The 19,979-nt window shown below is 38.4% G+C and overlaps 1 protein-coding gene across 1 annotated transcript in view; it reads right to left on the minus strand.

Annotated features, from left to right (window-relative positions):
- Nucleotides 1-401: 401 nt before the first annotated feature.
- Nucleotides 402-19,979, minus strand: part of Mrtf (Myocardin-related transcription factor) — a 31,977-nt gene continuing 12,399 nt past the window's right edge. The window contains exons 2-6 of the mRNA XM_013316744.1: nt 8,903-9,134; nt 8,650-8,792; nt 5,912-5,977; nt 5,437-5,570; nt 402-5,301 (exon numbers count right to left, since the gene is read on the minus strand). Of these exons, the coding sequence (XP_013172198.1) occupies nt 3,238-5,301; nt 5,437-5,570; nt 5,912-5,977; nt 8,650-8,792; nt 8,903-9,134 (2,639 nt within the window). The 3' untranslated portion in view covers nt 402-3,237. The remainder of the gene's footprint in view (nt 5,302-5,436; nt 5,571-5,911; nt 5,978-8,649; nt 8,793-8,902; nt 9,135-19,979) is intronic.

Consider the following 19,979-nt stretch of genomic DNA (forward strand, 5'->3'; position numbering starts at 1 on the left):
TCGAAACAAAAAGCATGTAGGTTTCCTTTAGTGAAGATTTGGGTATGCCAATAATACATATGTATGCATTTAACAATTATAGTTCTATATATTCTTGTATTTCGTTTATCAGTTAAAAACATTCAATCAATGCTGTAACATGATGTTACAGTATTTATTGTTTAGTCAATAAGGATAGTTCTAGTCAATGTGTTTCGATCACTTTGTCTCCACAATAAATGTTTTAAAATATTTACTATCAATGTTTCACTTTCGAAACCTAGTCCCTTATTAAATTACATTGTAATTAGATACGACATCGCGATTTTGTACTCTTTGGAGTGTCAAAAATATTAGTTTTTAAAAGTATATATTAAAATAGTAGTATTGATATAGACGAGTTAAATAGAAATAAAACAATGTTTTAAGTATTTTTTTTATTCAACAATTTTCCTTAAGCTAATAAAGGCTTGGTAAATATTTACAAGGCTTCATTATACGGCAAGGTAAAAAAACTATCCATACACATACGATACGATTCTAGCGATTATCACATATATAACTCACGAGCACTCGCCCACACTAACTTATGTAAAAATGTTGCTTATTTACTTAAATAAACATAAATAATTAAATATTAGCTGTATTTATAACTAATGCAAGCGATATAACGAAGCCAGTAATATATAAAGTAATATTAATGTATAAAGCTAAATTGATTAAATTCAGCACAGTTATCACTTGGGAATAATCTATATAAAAAGAAAACAAATATTAAAACTCTCCTATTACGATTACAACAATAACAAATACGAAGATAGTTTGCTTTATCAAAATATTAATCTCACTGCACATTTTTTTTTAAATATTTAAACTAAATAACCCCTCGAAGGGTGTACAAAGCTATACAAAACACACTCGGTACGGGCTTGTTAAATGGGAATAGCGACAACACATAACCCATACGGAAAATAAAACTTTTCCCTAGCACTTGTTAAATAATTTTGCTAAAAATGGATAGGTACAAATTGGATGAGCAAATAAAAGTTATATTTATTCTAGAGATTGTTACATTTTACTTAGATAATGGAATATGACTTAAGTTTAGTAAGCAAAAAAAAAACAATAACAAAAAGTTTATTAGTAACTTATTCCAAAACATCTGTATTTTATCAAAACGGCAATGTTCTTGATATTGGTTCCTGAATGCCTTTACCGTCAGTTGTCACTGCAGAAACTGTATTCAATTTAAAATTAAAACATATTATAATAATATGTTTTTTCTTTTTTACAAAATGTAAAATGGTAATATGTTTTTGTATTCTCAGGAAGTGGAAATCCATAATTACGAGGTCCTTTAAAACCAGACAATCATATGAAATAACTTTGTTCATATCGTTAAACTTGTCGATTACTTTCCGGCCCTTCACGTCATAGCACCATCCTACATGTGAGTGTACTTAAAAATATATAATACAATTTTGAAGTACAGTCACAGAATTACCCTCAAGAGCATCACAACACTATAAACATTCGCATCAATACAAGAAAAACAGAAACCTTAGCAAAATTACAAGATATTAATTAAATATTACCTATGGAAAAAAATATCAAATCTCTACTAGACTCGACAGTGACAGTGTTGGTTGTAATATCAAAAGATTGGCACATTGTTGGCTCTCAAGCCGAATTCGTTGTCGTGAAAAACTTTTTAACTAAACGTAGTAATTATATTATAAATGCAAATAATGGCAATAATTTCTGATTCACGAGTTTTGCTGTTCCTGAGTCATTCGCCGTCGCGGACTCGACACTAAAGGATTCATAGGATAGCGGTAGATAATAAATAAATTATAAATAAGGTATTCAAACAATTATGCAAGCACTCGGAAGTGAAGTGAAATCGGCACAGCGCAACTATCCTAAACTTTAGACAATACACTGGAATGATACTTTTTCAAGAATGTTATGTTCGTATGATAATCTTTTAGCTAACATAAACAATTTATAAATAACAATTATTCCTTTAGTAGGAGCATTTTATATCTACACGTTACCGCATGCTCGTAGGTATCTAGGGCTTAAATTAAATGGAAAATAAGATTTGTATGCGAGTGAGAGAGACTAAGCAGGAGAATGATTGCATAATTGTTTGCGCGTGCGGAGTAGGCTCCCTACTTTAACTAAATGAATTCACATCTAACATTGTTCCCGAGCTGGTCCCACCCATGACGATGGCTTGTTCACGCGACCCGCTCTCTCTGCCTCTGCATTCTCTATTGTCATACAAAATAATAGCAGTCATTTTGTTTATGCGTTAAATATATTCGACAGAGAGATGCGAGCGTGTATTTGTGCTGTATTTTTCACTTCAGCAAGATTGGAATGTCACATAGATTCGGGAATTAGAAACCGAACTAAGAGGATTTCAGCAAATAACGTCAACATTTTACGATACATTGCTTATTTTACTTCGGGTTTCGAGTAGTGATACTTGTGTTGACACATATTGTCATCCCTCACATTCTCTTTGAAAAAATAGGGACAACGATATGTGTCAATGTAAGTGAAACGCCAGTCGACGCCCGCAGTTATGGCAATCGTAGTAAAATATAAAGTTTGTACAATGTGTACACACATGACTAATTACATATTTTTGTGTAATTTTTTTTAATTGATGTTTCATTTTAGAAATTTTTAGTCATCGGGCGGAATGCAGAAATCCACAACTAAGTTGAGTTGGTATTAAAATACTTTATACACATAAGTAGAAACGCCTCAATAAATTAAAAGGATTAATTATGAGCCAAGTAAACGCGCACGCGGTGACAAACGACGCCCCACACACAACAGTTAACACAAATCGGCAAATTATTTAAACAACTAGCGATACAAACAATTCGTACCTTGTATTAAGTACTTGTTACTAACATTATATATAAATAAGTCACATTGTCCTTCGCAATGTCCACACTATGTGTTGCGACATTACATTTATTACACCTAGTCTTTACTAAATAAGTCACCGTCCTGGAAGATCAAGTCACTGAATCGACTAGCGTAAGTTGCACGAATGCCACTCTGTAGCATTTCCCACTGAATGTCGCCCTTCTCATACTCTTACTGTATCGCACCATTTAAATGCTGCTGTTATTGTTATATAAGAGTTGCATGCAGTATGTAACGCGGTGGCGGAGATCATATCGTTTAGAGAGCGATGGGACGAGGGCGGGGGCCGGGGCCGGGGCGGGGGCGGGGTCAGGTGGCGTCGAACTCTATCTTGTCCCAGGAGTAGTGCTTGCGGGCGGGGCGCGGCGCCGGACGCGACAGCACGCCGCCCAGCAGCGGGTCGCACTGCGGCACGTGCCCGCGCCCGAACAGGTTTGGGATCAGCTCCGTGTCCATGTCGTAGCTGTCGCTGTCCATGTGTCCCCCGAGGCCCTCCAGGTCCTTGAAGTCGAACTCGCAAGGCCGCTCGTCGTACCCGCCGTGCCTCGTGTCCTCGTTCTGGAAGGACGGCAGGGACAGGTCATCCATGTCCTCGAAGCCGGTGCGATTGTCGAGGATGTCCCCATTGGTGAGGGGAGTCATGCTCATGCGCTCGGGCATGTCGTCGCCGATGTCCATGGCCATTTGCGGTTTCTCGTCGCAGTCTCCCGCTAGCAGCCTGCCGAAAAAGTCGTCGTGGTTGCTCGAGCTCTGGTCCGTCGTGAAGCTAGTGTGGAAGTCGTTCGAGCCCAACAGATGTGCGCTCAGATCCGCGTCGATGTCGGCCGCCGTGGGGTCCAAGTCGCACCTGCTGGAGTCGTTAGCCGCGTGGTTCATTATTTCATTTTGAATATCGTTGAGCTCACGCTGCAGCTCGTCGGCGGCGAGGGAATCGCGGACGTGCGAGTCTCCGAGAACATCGTCACTTAACACGTCGGCCGGCGAAAAGTCATTCGAACCGGTCAAGTAGCCGGCATCCATGGGGGGATCGACGGTGACGTCCTCCACCGCCGACGGGGGCAGCTCACCGTTCTCGACGAGAATTTCTAAAACGTCATCCATGATTCTGCTGTCTTCGCTGTCGTGTATCGAGAGAGGCGTTTGAGGCATCGGCGGCGGCGGAGGCGGCGCACGTTCCGGTTCGTAATGTGTGGGCAGTATTGCTATGGGAACGACTTTGACGCCGTTCAGTATATAGGCTGGATTGCCTGCCTTGGGCTGCGTATCCTGAGTGGTGTCGGGCGCAGCGGTTGGCGGCGTGACGGTGAAGAGACGCACGAGGCGGTCGGGCGCGGTGTCGGTGAGCAGGTAGCGCGGCGCGTGCGTCTGCGCGGGCGCGTGCTGCAGCGCATCTAGCTGCGCGCGCAGCTGCGACACACAGAGGTGCGCCTGCAGCAGCCGCCGGCTCTGGTCGCTGGCGGCGGCGCCAGCGGCGTCTCGCCTGACCGCCTCCAACTGCTGGCGCGACGCCTCCAGCTTCCTTTCGAGCTCTTCGATTTGACGCCGCTGAGATTGTACTATATCTTCCGGTGGCTCCGGATCCCTCATTTCCGGGGACGCGATGGACACGGGAGATTTAGGCGGCTCCTCTTGCATCTCTGTTAGGTAGGGTCTGAGCCGGTCGATCAGTTGCGGCTTAGGACCGGATACACGCAAGTTGCGGCGCTTGCACTCGGCGCGCAGGTCAGATACTTTCATATCTTCGAAACGTGCGGCGGCGAGTGCGGGTACGGGGGGAGGGGGCGGCGGCGGCGGGACGGGGAACGCGTCGGAGGAGTCCGAGGCGACGGAGGCGGCGGAGGAGGGCGCGGGCGAGGCGGGCAGCAGAAGCGGACAGCTCAGCTGCAGGAGCAGCTGTTGCTGCTGAAGCAGAAGCTCGTACGGCGTCTCTACGGAGCCTGGGGGCGATGAAGCCTTCTGAGCGTTCGGGGGACCTTTATATTCATGGAATTTCAGTCTTGACTTCGGTTGGTGTTTTTGTTTGCTCTTCTTCCTATTCTTGTCTTTGCCCGGCGCGGGATGCTGGGGCGGGGACGCAACGCTCGCCGGAGACAAAGTCGAGGGTGGAGATGGTGAAGGCGACACCTCATCCGGGGGTCCGCAGTATGATGATGGATGTTGAGGCCGTCCAGAGGCTCCTTCGCTGGTTGCCTTGAATGCTAAGGTTCCACTTTTTACGGCTGTCTCAATATTCTCTTCTGTGTGTAAGATATTCTTTTTAATGAGCTCGAGGGGTCCCGGCCTATGAGATAACTGATCGTTCAGTTGATCGGCTAGCCGAGCCTTTTTTAGCATACGCTGCTTCTCTGCCAGGCTGGGGTCCACATGACTTTCCTAAAATAGAAAAAATATATCATTATTATTTGACAAAACTTCAGTAGTATGTGCATCTTATACATTTTAGGCAAAGGTGACTTGCAGGAAATTGATTGAAAAATAGTTCTCATCGTCAGAGACAAACAAACTTACTTGTTCCAAAATATGTCTTCGTTCTAATTCTTGACGATCAGGCCGTCGTTGTATTTTTGCTTTTAACAAATCTCCGGTTTTCGCTCTTTCAAGTTGCTTGCATTGTTCAAAATACGCCGCTGGCGTATTCAATGCTGTAAGAGAAAATGTACGTTGGTATATTTTTAAGAAACACAAAGATATATTTTATTTATGTATAAGATTTAAATGCGAATAATTTTATAAAAGAAAAGAATATTCATTTATGTTACAAAAAATGATAGTAGTTTGATACGGTGCGGTGTCGAGATCGTAAATAAAAAATTCTTTCACCCACGCGCCCGGGCGTCGCAGCGCGGCGGCGCGGCGCGGCGGTGACTCTCCGCCCGTACGTCACATCACATACAACGTTACTAATTGTTCTGCTTACTGAATTGCTCTTCAAATTAGAACAATGATTAATAAGCCGTTTAAAATAGTAAACATGAAAACTTACGGGGCATTATTCCTTGCGCCACCAGCTGATTGAGAGGAGGCCGCATCGTCAGCTTTACTTTTAACGCTGTGAAATAAGATGTTAATATTTTATAATAATAATAAACATCGTTGTGACATGTCATTATAAATGTTATGATTGTGTTGTAACTAATAATATACAACTGTAATTTTCCTTAAGGAATTATATGTATATTGTGATTTGTGAGAATAACAATATTAAACTTGCGACAGCGATTGGTGTCTAGAGACTTTTATCGATTTTAATTTGTGCATGTTTCCTTTTACATACTACAATGGGGCCTGATTGAATAGCAGAGTTGCCGTGCAGGGCCTGTGCCATGACGCCGGGTGACGAATTCAACGTAAGCTATTGAGTGATAAGGTCGACGCGATCGATACGTCGATAGGTTTCGAAGTTTATGATATCGACGGCCGACGAGCGTAGGCGAGCCCATCTCCTAGGAGGCACGGGTCGGTGCGGGGCAGCGCGCGATGGGCGGACAACGCTGGCGCAATGCCAACATAAATAAACACTGCACAAGGAAACTAGTGTTATGCCGCGACCGTAATACAGACGAAACATTCACTACCACTGGGCCGAATATTGTGGGTTACTGGGCGTCTTACAATACTGTAAATATGCTTCGGATTTGCATTTTTATATATAGGTATTTAGGGATTTTCAATTTAAATTGTAATAAATAATTCTTCCCAACTTCATGAAATATATACTATGTTATGGATAAATTCAAAAAGAACAAATGTATTTAAAAAATTAGCTCGGGGTCGAACGCGTATTTACAAGATGTCTACTTAATATACGGGACAAATCGGGAACGTTATGTACCGATATGACAGAAAAGAGGTCAGACGTGTATTGTTTCTCGTCCGGGCGAAGCCGGGGCGGGTCTTAGTTGCATATGGTTCCTTTGTCGAATTAGATATTATTGACATTAAAAAATTATCCTAAAACAACTTAATCAATTTAAGTGTATATTCTTGTCTATCTCAAAGAAGTATGGTGTGAGATTAACATAGAGAATGTTAGGATAAATAGTGTTAGGTGTCCGATAGTCGGTGAAACATTGGCGCAGGGTGAAAGACGAAATGTTTGTTGTGATTGTAGCGGCCGGAAATGCCTACAGCGCCGATCAATTGTAATGTTCACGTCTAAACCAATATAACGGCGTTCTGTCGAACCGTCACGTCAGGCTGTTCGCGTATAAACATTGTAATAAAAATATACAATTATAACGTTCGAACGATTAACACGATTTGCACGTCGTGTTAAGTGGAGTAAAATGATTCGACTAATAACACACATAAAGTTAGGTAGTCCGATCTTGTTCCCAGGCCAGGAGTCTCACACGAAACCGTCCCTGCTGCCCCCGCAGCACGGACGGCGAAGTGCATAAACGCATTCCCCGCGTTAATAAAAAAAATCACACACAGTAATTAAGTTGTCTCTTACAAAACTCGGCGCAAGAACACATATTTTATAAAGCAAAAAGTTTTTCTCTAAAGAAACGTGTTTGCAAATCATTAACTAAACTGAGAGATGCTTTCTGTCAAATATAATAAAACAAATAATACAACAAGTAAACAAAATAAAATAGTAATAAAATTTCATTTTAATTATTGAATGCTTTGATATTACTATTTAAATTGCGTCATTGGATTTAAATTTTGCTTTCATGTTTTTAGTAAAGCTCGTTCGAGTATTATTACTCAAGGCTTATTATTATATTGTTTTGTTTACGTCGAGCAGTCGTAGAGAATCATTAGTATCGGAGCCCTCAGAGTGCGAGGCCACGTTGTTTTTCGACGCTCGCATCTTGTACCATAATGTTTGCTACGCCATTAATTTTGCTTACAAATCTTGTAAGGGAATTTGTTGAGTTAACAGAGATAAACAGATATTTTTGTTTCTTATAATTTGTGGAATTAAATTTTGACATTGAGATGTCGTATTTGTGTATTTCATCGGTGTGGATGTTTTTAGAAATCACTATAAATGTATTTTTAAAAAAGTTACAGACTAAATAATGGAAAAGGTTTAAAATTGTTACGGGTTATAGTTTTTTAAAGTACAAAATATTCCGATTCGATTCATATTATTTTTTATTAATCCGCCACTTATGTTAACGTTTCGGGACATGTGGACAGTATGAGCTGTGAAAATAATATTTAAATCATTATTATTTAGTGTCCGTCTAAACCCAAATAGCTAATTAACAAACTTTCAAGACAAATTAATTTTCAGACGAAATCAGAACATACGAACTATTTTGGTAAGTGGTACAAACATGATGGGGTCATTTATCTTTCGGTTTTTGCATTAGTTAATAAAGTTAAAAATGACGATTTCAAGACCTGTTTCGGGGTTTTATAGTTTTTATTCAATAAAATAAACTAAGCTTAGGGAGGATAGTGCAAGCTAAATTTTCTCCATTCTAAGATGTCAATGTTGTATATTTTTGTCGCTGGCAAGGTTGCCAAAGATCTGTCTCAATTTATTAACTGGATTAGAAGAGATTCTAAGTACTTGATTTGAAATTAAAGATTTAGTAAAGAGGTTAATGGCTTTAAAATCAGTTGTATTATTATTTGATTGTATTATATATATAAATAGGTAATACATTTAAGTCATTATAATTTATGTTTTAGTGTTAACGCAGAGTATGTGTAACACAATATGAACAAATATTAATTTCACTTAGGATGCGAGGTACTCACACTCCTTGTGCTTCCCCATGGCAGGCTGCAGCGGGCTGTCGTCGACGACCACCTTGGGCGGTGAGAGACGCGGCGGCGAGCTGGCCGGCTCGCTGACGCCGCTGCTGCTCGCCTGCCGCCCGGCCATCTCCTCCGCGCCCGAACTGCGAACATGTCACAAACACAAATAACATATTTGCTATCAACGCCATTTACAGTACATTGTAAACGTTAATTTATATGTATTACAAAAATTTCACACACATTAGCTTACCTGAAAGTGTCGTCGGAGGGCGGCGGGGATGCTGGCGAGGGCGGCGAATGCGGCGAGGAAAGCGAAGGCGGCGAGGCGGGGCGGCTGCGCTCGCGGCGCGGCTGCGGCTTGAACCACTCAGGGTAGATGGCGCTCAGAGTCTCCACGAGGTCGTGGTCGAGGGTGACGCGCCAAGACGCGCGCCCCTCCGAGCCCTCCGAGCCGCTGCTGCCACCGCACGACGATCGACTCTCTGCATTTACAATGAAATCTTAGTCAGAAAAGTTTCACATGTGGTCGTGTAAAAATTTTACGAAGAGAAATTAGCAAGAGTACGTTAACCTATTAAATTATCGCCTAAACTTTGCGTAACACTTTTCAAGGGATATTTTTATAGTTTTGTATTGTCATAAAAGTTCAATGTCTGTAATTACATGGTTACTGATGAAAATTAGTAACGTCTTCTGTTTACTGAAACGGACCTAGGAGCTTGCAAGGAAGTGTCGAAAATTAAAATAGATCTACAAAGAGTCGGAGAATATAAACATTTGCGCGTTAATTCCATGATATCATAGAGCAAAAACTATTTGAACGTTTTTGATGCAATGTTCAATACATCAAATATTGGTTTACGGCTATAAACATCACGAACTCATCTCAATTGATGGATAAATATGACCTTAATCTTATAAGAATCTGTACTCGCAAAGTACTTTAATTATTATTAATTAAAAATCAATATTCCCTGACCTAACAACAATTTAAAGACAAGTAATTACGAGATTTTTTGCTGCATACCCAAAATATTTAATACGTAAATTAAGTACAGATATTTGTTCAAAGTCTATGAGATACTCATTTCCTTGTTGCTACGCATTGCCACGATCGTGCGGTGCATGCAAAATAAAATGCATTATTTTAGTAGACCGAATGGAAAGAATATTGAAAAGCGGCCAGAGATCCAAAATTGTTACGTAATGTAAAAAACGCGCAATAAAGCCGAAAATACAGGAGAGAAATAAATAAAACATCTGTCCGCTCACGTGAGTTATGTAATTTAAAATTTAAATTTACGCGAACTAGGAGAAACATGGAATAAAACGCAAATAGAAAAAATACACATTCGAACAGGGTTAACATTCAAAACGCCCAATTGAAAATGTAATAAAATATATAATACAGCATTATCTAGAAATAATATCTTTCCAAATATTATCAGTAGTAGCCCCCGCACTTACATTTTTTTTATTTTTAACTTATGTCGCGATTTTATCTGTAACGCAATTAAATTTGACTTACTAAAAAACGGCGAAAAAATCTTTGAAAATCTGTTCTATTTTATTACTTTCTGATTCCGGATCAATCATATCAGCGGAGACAAATTCAGAACAGAGAAGAGTTAGTTATAGAAGAAATTTTACTGAAAAGTGTATGAAACTTTACATGGGAAAATTAAAATTTCGCATCTAAAAATATTATAAATAATTAAATGACTGCCTTGTTTGGTGTAATAGAATAGATTACGTAATAAAGGTGTGTCGTACTCCAACAATAGCGCCATATGCAAGGGTCCTGTCTCTCCAGGTGCGATCATATATTTTGCAGCACTCAAACTGTTACAAATACAATATTGTAAACACATTGGCGCACGTGCGTACGCTCGTCTTCTGAGTCACCGACTTCGGTAAGGTGAGAATTACGTGATGGCCAATGCCAATTACAAGTTGGTTTACATTGCATTTCGTACTTTGGTACATGTTATACCCAAATTTTATGACAAAATTATAACAATTTTTGTGATGTATCATCGTTCAAAATGCAAACCAGTGGAAAGGTGTTCTATAGTAAGTATTTCTAGTGACCATAATGATATTTTAAATGGAAGACAGTAAACATTAATTTGTTTAAAGTAAAACTCTAAGGTAAAAGTAATCTTTTTAAAGTCACTTATATGATATTTATAAAATTCTTTTGCAAGTTGACAACATTAGCTCAATCGTTATAAATGTTAATTCCGATGATATGTCACTTGTCGACCCGCCCACGCGTTGTGTGACGTCTCTTCGGCAGGTCCACGATAATGTCGCGTACCAAACACTGTCCCGTCATAAAGTACACTCATTCCGCTTCTAGAATAGACACCATCGCATCCAACGCTTCGTATGTATGCGGTGTTCTTGAAATACTTTTACTTATAAGCATATACTGAGAAATCGATGCCAAGTCTATTTTTTCTTGCATAAATCGGTCTGTTTCGAAGAGCTCGATCTGCACTAGCGAGATTTTAGTTAGATAATGTTGTTTACGCTCCGCCGAGGAAAATAACTTAGCCTTCAAATGCTATCGTGAAGATTTGAACTAAATAAAAGTTTAAAGCACACAATGCACAATCTTTTTAATTCGAATAGTAAATGGTACGACTCTAAAATTTCCGATTTATTAGAAACTTTGCTACCTATGCCACATATTTTACTAACATTATTCTAACGTCTCAAATGCATTTTAGGCTATTGAGATGTCATTAATCTGCTCACCTGCTGTTACTTTAATATACTTTCATTTGAAGAAGCTTCTAGCTCTTTTCAAAAGTTATATAGTTAAATGAAAACTTTGCTTTAACAATAATATCGTGAACTGCTAGAGGCATGAAGCTGTTGTTGCCACATGTGGGTCAAGGCCGGAGCTTGGCGCGCGAGATCTCGACAAATAACGATAAAACGGAGCAAAGCTCGTGCGGTCGCATTTGCGAAGTGCGGCGCGTCAATCATCATGTCTACACTGATGTATGCGCCTAGCACGCGCCCCCACTTTCATGATTTGTCGTAAACATTGACGTTGACTGACTACCAGAATATTTATTTTATATCCAAAATATAAATTTATTTACGATCATACAGTAAGTATACATTTTTTGTATTTACAGTTTTATATTTTTTGTTTTTATTAAAATTTGAAACGTGCAGTATTTGGGCTAATTTCATTTACTATTTTAGGTTTATCTAATATAAACACCAAACGATATATATATATATATATATATATAAGTATACACAAAAAGTAATAATTAAGGAAGCACATAATATAATAACCTAACCCTAAATAAAACACCCCTAACTTAGGTAGGCTCCGAGCCCTCAGTCGGGACATATAGTGATCTGATGATGATGAAATAAAATAAAAGCCCGACCGACTGATGTTCCAGTGGAATAGCGCCTTCTATTGACTACAATTTAAAACTGTAATGATACAGAACACTTTGTTTTTATAGAATATGGTCGAAAAAAATCAAAAATATTTTAGTAATGTAAAACTATTATAGATTCGAAGACCGTTTAGATTTGAACTCGTTTTTGACCGATTTAGAATTTTTTTGTCTTACGTCCACTGTATTTGATTTGAGCCGATATAATATGACACTATGATACTCCGAGACGAATTGAATGATACCTCACTCCTATGAAACGGGTCAGTAGTAGGATCTACGCGGGCACAATGGCATTTACACACATACAAACCGACACACACAATAAAGTAAAAAAAAAAACAAAATTACATACATGAAAAAACATTACCCTCTCATCAGTCGGGTAAAAAATATAAGTGACAAAACACTTTTCATCTGACCTAGGATTTCACTATTTCATTTGAAATAACACACATATATGTAACTGATAAACAATGCCCCAAACTTTGAGTCTATTGAAAATATAAAACTTGATAACCTCAAATTTAATATTGAGATATAAATATTATATCACAGCGCAGAGAAAGGACACCTGCGCTACACCGCAACAGGTAAGGCATGAGTCAATAAACTATTTAAGTATTTGTGACACGTATTAATCGAACAAGTTCCGTGAATGGAGGCCTACGTCAGGAGGCTGCGGCGGCGGTGCACGCGGCACTACGCGGCGCCCACGCCCCGCCCCCAGCACTTGCCGATTTATATCATAAAGAAAACAACTCAATTGACCTAATCGACATCAAACATTATAAATAATTATTAACTATTAGATACAAGTCTAAACACATTTTGCAACGCGAATGTTTTTTTATATATGTCTTTAGTATTTTTTGAAGGCTTAATAAAATTTTTAAAACCCAATTTTAGTTTGGTTTAAAAACAATACGGGATGGACGCATTCTTTGTTAAATTAATAAGATGATAAACGGATATTATATTCATAAATGGATGAGAACTCGTTAAAATAATTAATCCCATACTCGCGTATAATAAGTCTTATTAGTTTTTCTTGTATAGTATTTGGACTAAACTTTGCCAGTCGAAAATTGTTTGGGTTACGCATACCTGATGATTACTAGCTTACATATTTGTTGCCAAATATTTGCACGTGATTTTCTACGAGAGTGTCGTAAATAAGTGTTTACGAGTTGCTTTGCTTTATCATGACAATATAGTCAATATATCGATATTGAGAATAAGATCGCAAAAGTACCTAATGAGGCAACAAGTAATGCTAAATGTTTTTGACTTCTGCGAGAGAGTTGGCGATCAATTGTATCGATTTTATTAGCTTGTATAGTATGCGAAAGTTGCATTCCAACGCGTTGGCCGTCAGCCTAAGGCGTTGCCATTCTGCAAAAATAAACCCAAATAGAACGACCGGGTCAGAAGCAATGTTATTCTGTAGACAGTTTCGACAAAAAGAATTGTCTTTCGAAGCTCGACAAGCTTAATAACGATATATTCGAAACAAAAAAATATGTACGGCGTTAACTAAATATATGATTTGTGGAGCGAACGTTGTGTTTGCGACGTGTGACCCCGTTCCGCTGAGATGCACGACGCACTCCTCTCTCACATACAAAAACTAGTCATAGTTGTTACTTTATTACTAACTAGCTGTCGTCCGCGACTCTGTACGCGCGGATTTAAAAAAACATTATTAGTAGCCTATGTGTTCTTTCACACTTTGTTCTATATGTATGGCAAATTTTATCCAGATCCGTTCAGCCGTTCTAGAGATACCTTCAAATAAACATCCAACCCATTCATCCATCTAAACATTCGCATTTATAATATTTGTAATTAAGATTTGCAACCAAACACATATATTTTTAATCTTGATGTCTTGCACATACATTTGAAGGGATTATATCCGCAACACTCGCTATAAATGAAGTTATTAATAAAACGAGTTGCACATACGTCAATGTTATGTAGATAGGCCTGATAGAATAGCATACTCGAGTATGATCTATTACAAACATTATACGTAATAATTTCATCAGATATGTACAGTCAGTATGGTGGATTTGGCTGTTTGTATGCAGATATGTAGAGTTCTGGCGTGGTGCGCTAGGCTAAATTTGGCTCCTAATTGACTTTGCAAGTCGATGAATGAATCGCCGCTAACGGTAATCGTCTGCGGGACGCCGCGGACTTCTTCGCCAGCAGTCGGTCGGCTCCTGCCAACTGTTGACGCTACTTTGCATATATTAACCTAGACATGTCTATTGTGGTATTATATTTGATGAACAATACTGCGTACTAATACTTGATTCATACTAATATTTTCAATTTAATAGTAACAGTTGAAATTCGGTGAAGCTGAAGTGAAATGAAATATTATACATAAGATAATTTTGAAATCACAAACATGAGTTATGTATGCATTCACCTTTATGGAATGAAACCGTATTGATTTAATGTGCTTTATTGTACCGAGCCTATGACGTAACTACTGAGAACTGCAGTTCGATTAAAGGTAAGGGCAGTGAAGGACAAAAAGCCAATTATAATATAATGCGACAAGCTAAATGGAAGGTGAAGAAAATATACGATAAGTCTACCTGCACAGAGCACATAATATGCTGTATAAATAAATCAATATCTATCTAGGTACCTCTATTATTCTGTTGTTCTTATAGAAATATGTTACTTGGAAAATATAAACAAAAACATTTCTGACTAAAGAGCAGTGGGCCTTTAATGAAAAGAGGTAACCGACGCCCAGGGACATCGGCAACACCATAAGAGCCTTAAATGCCTTGCGTTAGCATGTAACCACTATGTCTATTTGACTTAAAGATTATCATCATTGATGAATCTATCGTCATTCATATCACCAGACATTCCGAGAAAGAGTACCAGTTAAAGGACTCTTTATAATTGGTAAACCCGCATAGGATAATAGATCACAATAGAACGAGTACATAGATGCAAAGATATTACACCCTTCTGGGTCAGTTGATTAGAAATAAAATTATTACAAATTCAAAATATTTATGGTGATAGTGCGTTTACATTAATCTATAGCTGAGATACAAGTTTAAAGAGCGAGTAAAATATAGAATTGTATATCGTTAATCAATCCATCGCGATCCGAGGAGAGATCCATAACGGGCTGATGACGTAAAAGGATGTTTTCAGCGAGTGGGCAGTGTGTACGGCCGTCTGCTTATCGTCGAGCAGCAGCGAGCCGCACTCGGGCTGGTCATACCGAAATGCAGCTGTAAAAACACACAGAATCACTCCACATCTAGCATTCGCAATAAATGTATGTACAAAGTGATGGGCCGGCGCGCCTTACGTAACCAGCGACACGCGCCCACGTTAACGCCAACAATCATGCAGCCATAAACAAAGAGCATGTATGTACACATTAACGTTATTTTTCTTTAAAATATTTGTATAATTGACGGCAAGTAATGAAATGTCTATTTCTGTCGTTAATGTAAGCACTTCTTGTCTAGTATTAGCAGAAACTATTACATAATATGTTATAACCTAAAAATGGAAGCTTAAAATATCCTTGTTCTGATTTAATGCTCAGTATGTAACGGTAACTATTTTTATATTGGTAAAAGAAAAGTAAGAGAATGTGTTAAAAAAAAGAACATTTTAAACTATGGGTATGAGTGGTTTCCGTTTAGGCTACATATAGGTAACGCAATAAGGATTATCATTATTGTTGGATACGTAAAAGCTTACCAACAAAAACGTTATAGATAATAGTGGAAAATATATAAAAATCAGAAATACATGTAAAATAAAAAAAAAATCGTGGATAATATTTGGTAGTGGCAAATCGATTAATGCTAGTTAGGTAGAGACTATATTTATAAACACAACGTTGTATAAAAGCTGGGTACGACGCTGAATGCCAACAATGCTAAAGTTATAAAAAGATTTAAATTATCGACTTTTATTCCGATGTATCTACAAAGCAAAAAAATCTTACGTAACCAAAGTATCGCAGACGTTTTCATTCTACACCTATAAATACATTTTCGCACTTCTTTAATAAAAATACCTAGATAATCGCGAATATCACGCGCCTTTTTAAATTAGCTATATCAATAAATCCGGAACCGTGAAGTAGACGTCGTTTCGCTAGTATCACCAAATGATAACAAATAGCAATTGCCCGCGACTTATTCGTGTGGAATTAAAAAAAATCTAGTAATAACCTAATTTCAATTAATATACCAAAACCAGAGCCCGGATCTGGAGCTTACATGAAATTTGTGGCGATGTAATATCTAATACGACACTCCAGGGAAGAAAACGAATCGAATGATCCCTCACTGGTCAAATTCGTTTTAGCCTTTAAGAGTCTAGGACGTTAGAATGGAATTTACATACATACAAACCCACATATATAAAAGAAACTTACATATGCGCGAAAAACTTCAGTCTTGGTCCCTCTTTGTCAATCGGGTAATAAATAAAGGCCTATGACACTCGGGGTTAGTGCAGCATCCTCACAGTGAATTTAAATAGATTCAGTAGTTTCAAAGCCTATTCAATGCAAACAAAAGTACATTCAAATTTTTCCTCTTTATAACATTAGTCTAGATAAGACATTAATTGTAACTTGTGAGCGTCAATAGCCTAATGTTTAAGGATACAAATTTCTGATCACGAGGTCGGGCGTTCGAAAAAAAAACTTGTATTTAAAAAAAACAAACTGCTGCTTATTGAGCGTTTAAATTCTTCTGTTCCGGTTTATATATCACGCGAGTAGTGTTTTGCTGAAGAATTACTTGACAGGAAAATTGTTTTAACAGAAAGGTAATTCACAAACAAAATTAAATTAACAACTCTGGCATATAATAAGAAGTTATTAATTAAAAAATAAAACAGTTTTGCATGTCTAAGTTTATCCATGACAATGGCCGGCAATGGGACACCCTAACAGTAGTCAATGTAAAATATTGTAACACACCCACTTCCCGGTAGCGTGGAGAGCGTTAGTGCTAAAAGCAATAAAATGTGATCTATAGCCTTGTTACGAAAAATTAGAGAAAATACAGTTAAGAGAGAATTCTTGGCAAAAATTTCACAAGGTCACCGTCGGTCTTCCAAATAGTCAAAACATAACTTAAATGGCTTTTAAAAATAGTTAATGATAAATAAGAAATAACCAGTTTTTCTCCAAAAAATTCATTTAGATGCTGTTTAGTAAATCACGTGGATCGAAATTGCTTTATACGTACTTTGTTATTTATTGGTCCAGAGAGCATTTCGAAAGTTAACGCAAAGTATTATTTCAGTAATAATATTTTATGAAAAATTCGCGGCCGTCGGCCCCTATTAGTGATGGACGCAATCATTAAACAACTTTGCATTTTGTTCTTGGCAAACTATTTCTATGCACATTAGATAATTATTTAGAAAAAATTGCAACAACTGTTTCCCTAGCGACAGAATGAAATACCTTCCCTATATATCACACGACAAATACAATACAGCTATCTGCCCACGGCCCCTGCTCGTGCAAACTCGAGAGCCAAATTTAATGTCATTAAAAAAATTCGTAAAAATAAAAAACAATGTAAACGCACATTCTGCTTCTCACAAGTGCAGACTATCAGAGTAAATGTGACTTTACAACGCTTTAAAAACTAAAAAAAAACGGGGTACAACAAACTTTTCAAAAATTAAATGTTGTCAAGGCTTCTATTTGGTTTTTAATGTGGTTTTTCAGAAAAATAAAGCTTTAACAACCGATCTAGACGTAGCCAGAGTTGTAATTTTTTTTCTTTGACATAGTATCTGTCGACGGATGTGATCTGTAGTGGCCAGTCATTAAGTGCGCTCGTACACCGGCGGCGTCCCACATCAAGCTGACACCCGCACGTGATGTGGTGTCTCTCATTCATCCGTCATGATCTCCGTGCGGAACGGATTCGCGGATTCTCTGGCATTATGCCCTCTTACCATATCTCCCTTTAACGGACGACATACATTTTACTTCCCGAGTCACCACGTGGTCTACTACTCTAACCGAACTACATAGAGATACTACTATTTGCCTTTAACGAAATTGACAAGATGTTACTCTATTTCTATATCTGGGAATGTGAGCTTTATTTACCTAGGCTGGGAATCGCAGCTATGTCCAGCACCCTAACGTCTCTTACTACCAGCTACCGTTTCTTGAATAGTTAATAAAACAAAAAGGAAAGCGTTTCGAAATATAGCTGAGGTGACCTAATTATTTGTCGCTAGAAGAAAATAAGACGTAAGAAGGCTAAATCGAGAGAGGAATATTCGGCGAGTGCGGCGGCCGCGCGGGCCATGCGAATAACAAACGAGCAAAGCGAGCGCTGTTTTAGGTCAACGTTGAATAAATACCAAACGGGTCGCTCGGACGCTTCCGTGGGTTATTCCTGGACTTCGCCTAAGCGGCGCAGGCTATCGTGCCTACAGAGATTTATGCTAATATTTTGCTAGTAAAATCCCAAAAGATGAAATATGTGGAACAAATTTTATCAACGATTCTAGCCAGAACATTAAGGCCAAATGAAATTATGCTGTAGGAGTGTCTTTCTTACTATTATTTTTTCCTAACAAAGAAAAATAAACAATAATATTAATACTTAGAAACCCATTGTAAAGTAATTAGTCACTCAACAAGTACTTCTATATAGGTTAGTACTAAAGATGTCATCTTAAAAACGACCTGTATGTGAAAAATAACATTTTGAGACACCACGAGTGCTAAGGCGTGGTGTTATTGTTGTGTCGTGCCAGCGCTTATTTTCTGGTTAACTATAACGTTTAAAAATACCGTCAGACAAAATGGCGATCGTAAAAGGTTTGATGTGTCAAAATGCAGCTTATTTTATGGCACAGTAAAAATGTAATCGTTTCGGCGGCAGTAGTTTTTTAAAGATTTCAGGGCTATATCAACAGGTGGTAATAGAGTTGTAACATTAATAAACACGTAATAGAATGTACTCGAAAAATCATTCAGATCTTCATTTGTACTAAAAAAAATTGTTTGAATACAATGAATAAATGGAAACATACCAAATAAATCGCTAGAAATCTTTCGTTTAAAGAATAAATAGTATGCATGATGTCAAAATGAAGATGATCGTTGTAGAGTGGAAGGTGGTAGCCAGCTCGGGGCGGAATATAAAGACAGATTCGGCGCACGTTGCGGAAGTGAATATTCGTATTTCGCGGAGTGGCCCCGGCCTGATTGGTCGGTCGTCGTCTCCACTTCTATAATCTAAATAAGGAGCAAAAGTTCAACGGCCGCATTCGCTGCCTAGGAAGATCAGTATGTTCTGAGACAAAAAAGTGCGTATTCTATTGCCAAACATTAATGTCGGAATTTAATATCTAGGAATGCGAAAGAAAGGCGGCAGGAGAAAAACATGTTTCAAATATTGTACCTACTATGATGGCCAACGAATAAAATATTTGTATGAAAAAATATGCGATAATGTACCTCATATAGGTATTTATGCTATTAGCTGATACCGTGGACAACGAAATTCTTTAAATGTATTCAAAAACGAAATATTTACATAGGCTGTTGTTGGTGATAGTATAGGCAGGAGTATTAAAGGTTAAAGGTCGTGATACAAGAGCGTGGTCCTAATCGTGCACAAATTGACGTGAAGTCGGGGTGGCGCGACGGCGTCGCGGGTGACGTCGCGCTGGCAAACCCTGTCCCGTGAGACAGAAATTGCGTAAAGGTGTCGCGAGGACTTCAACGAAACTTGTCTGCGTCTTCGCCACGCCGAAAACATACAAATACCGAAACTGTCTGTCGACAATGTCACAAATAGATTGATGTGTTGAAAATTTGTATTCTTGAAATTTGAACTACGAATT

The sequence above is a fragment of the Papilio xuthus genome, unplaced genomic scaffold, assembly GCF_000836235.2.
Source record: "Papilio xuthus unplaced genomic scaffold, Pxut_1.1 DF826945.1, whole genome shotgun sequence".
Classification (NCBI taxonomy): Eukaryota; Metazoa; Arthropoda; class Insecta; order Lepidoptera; family Papilionidae; genus Papilio; species Papilio xuthus.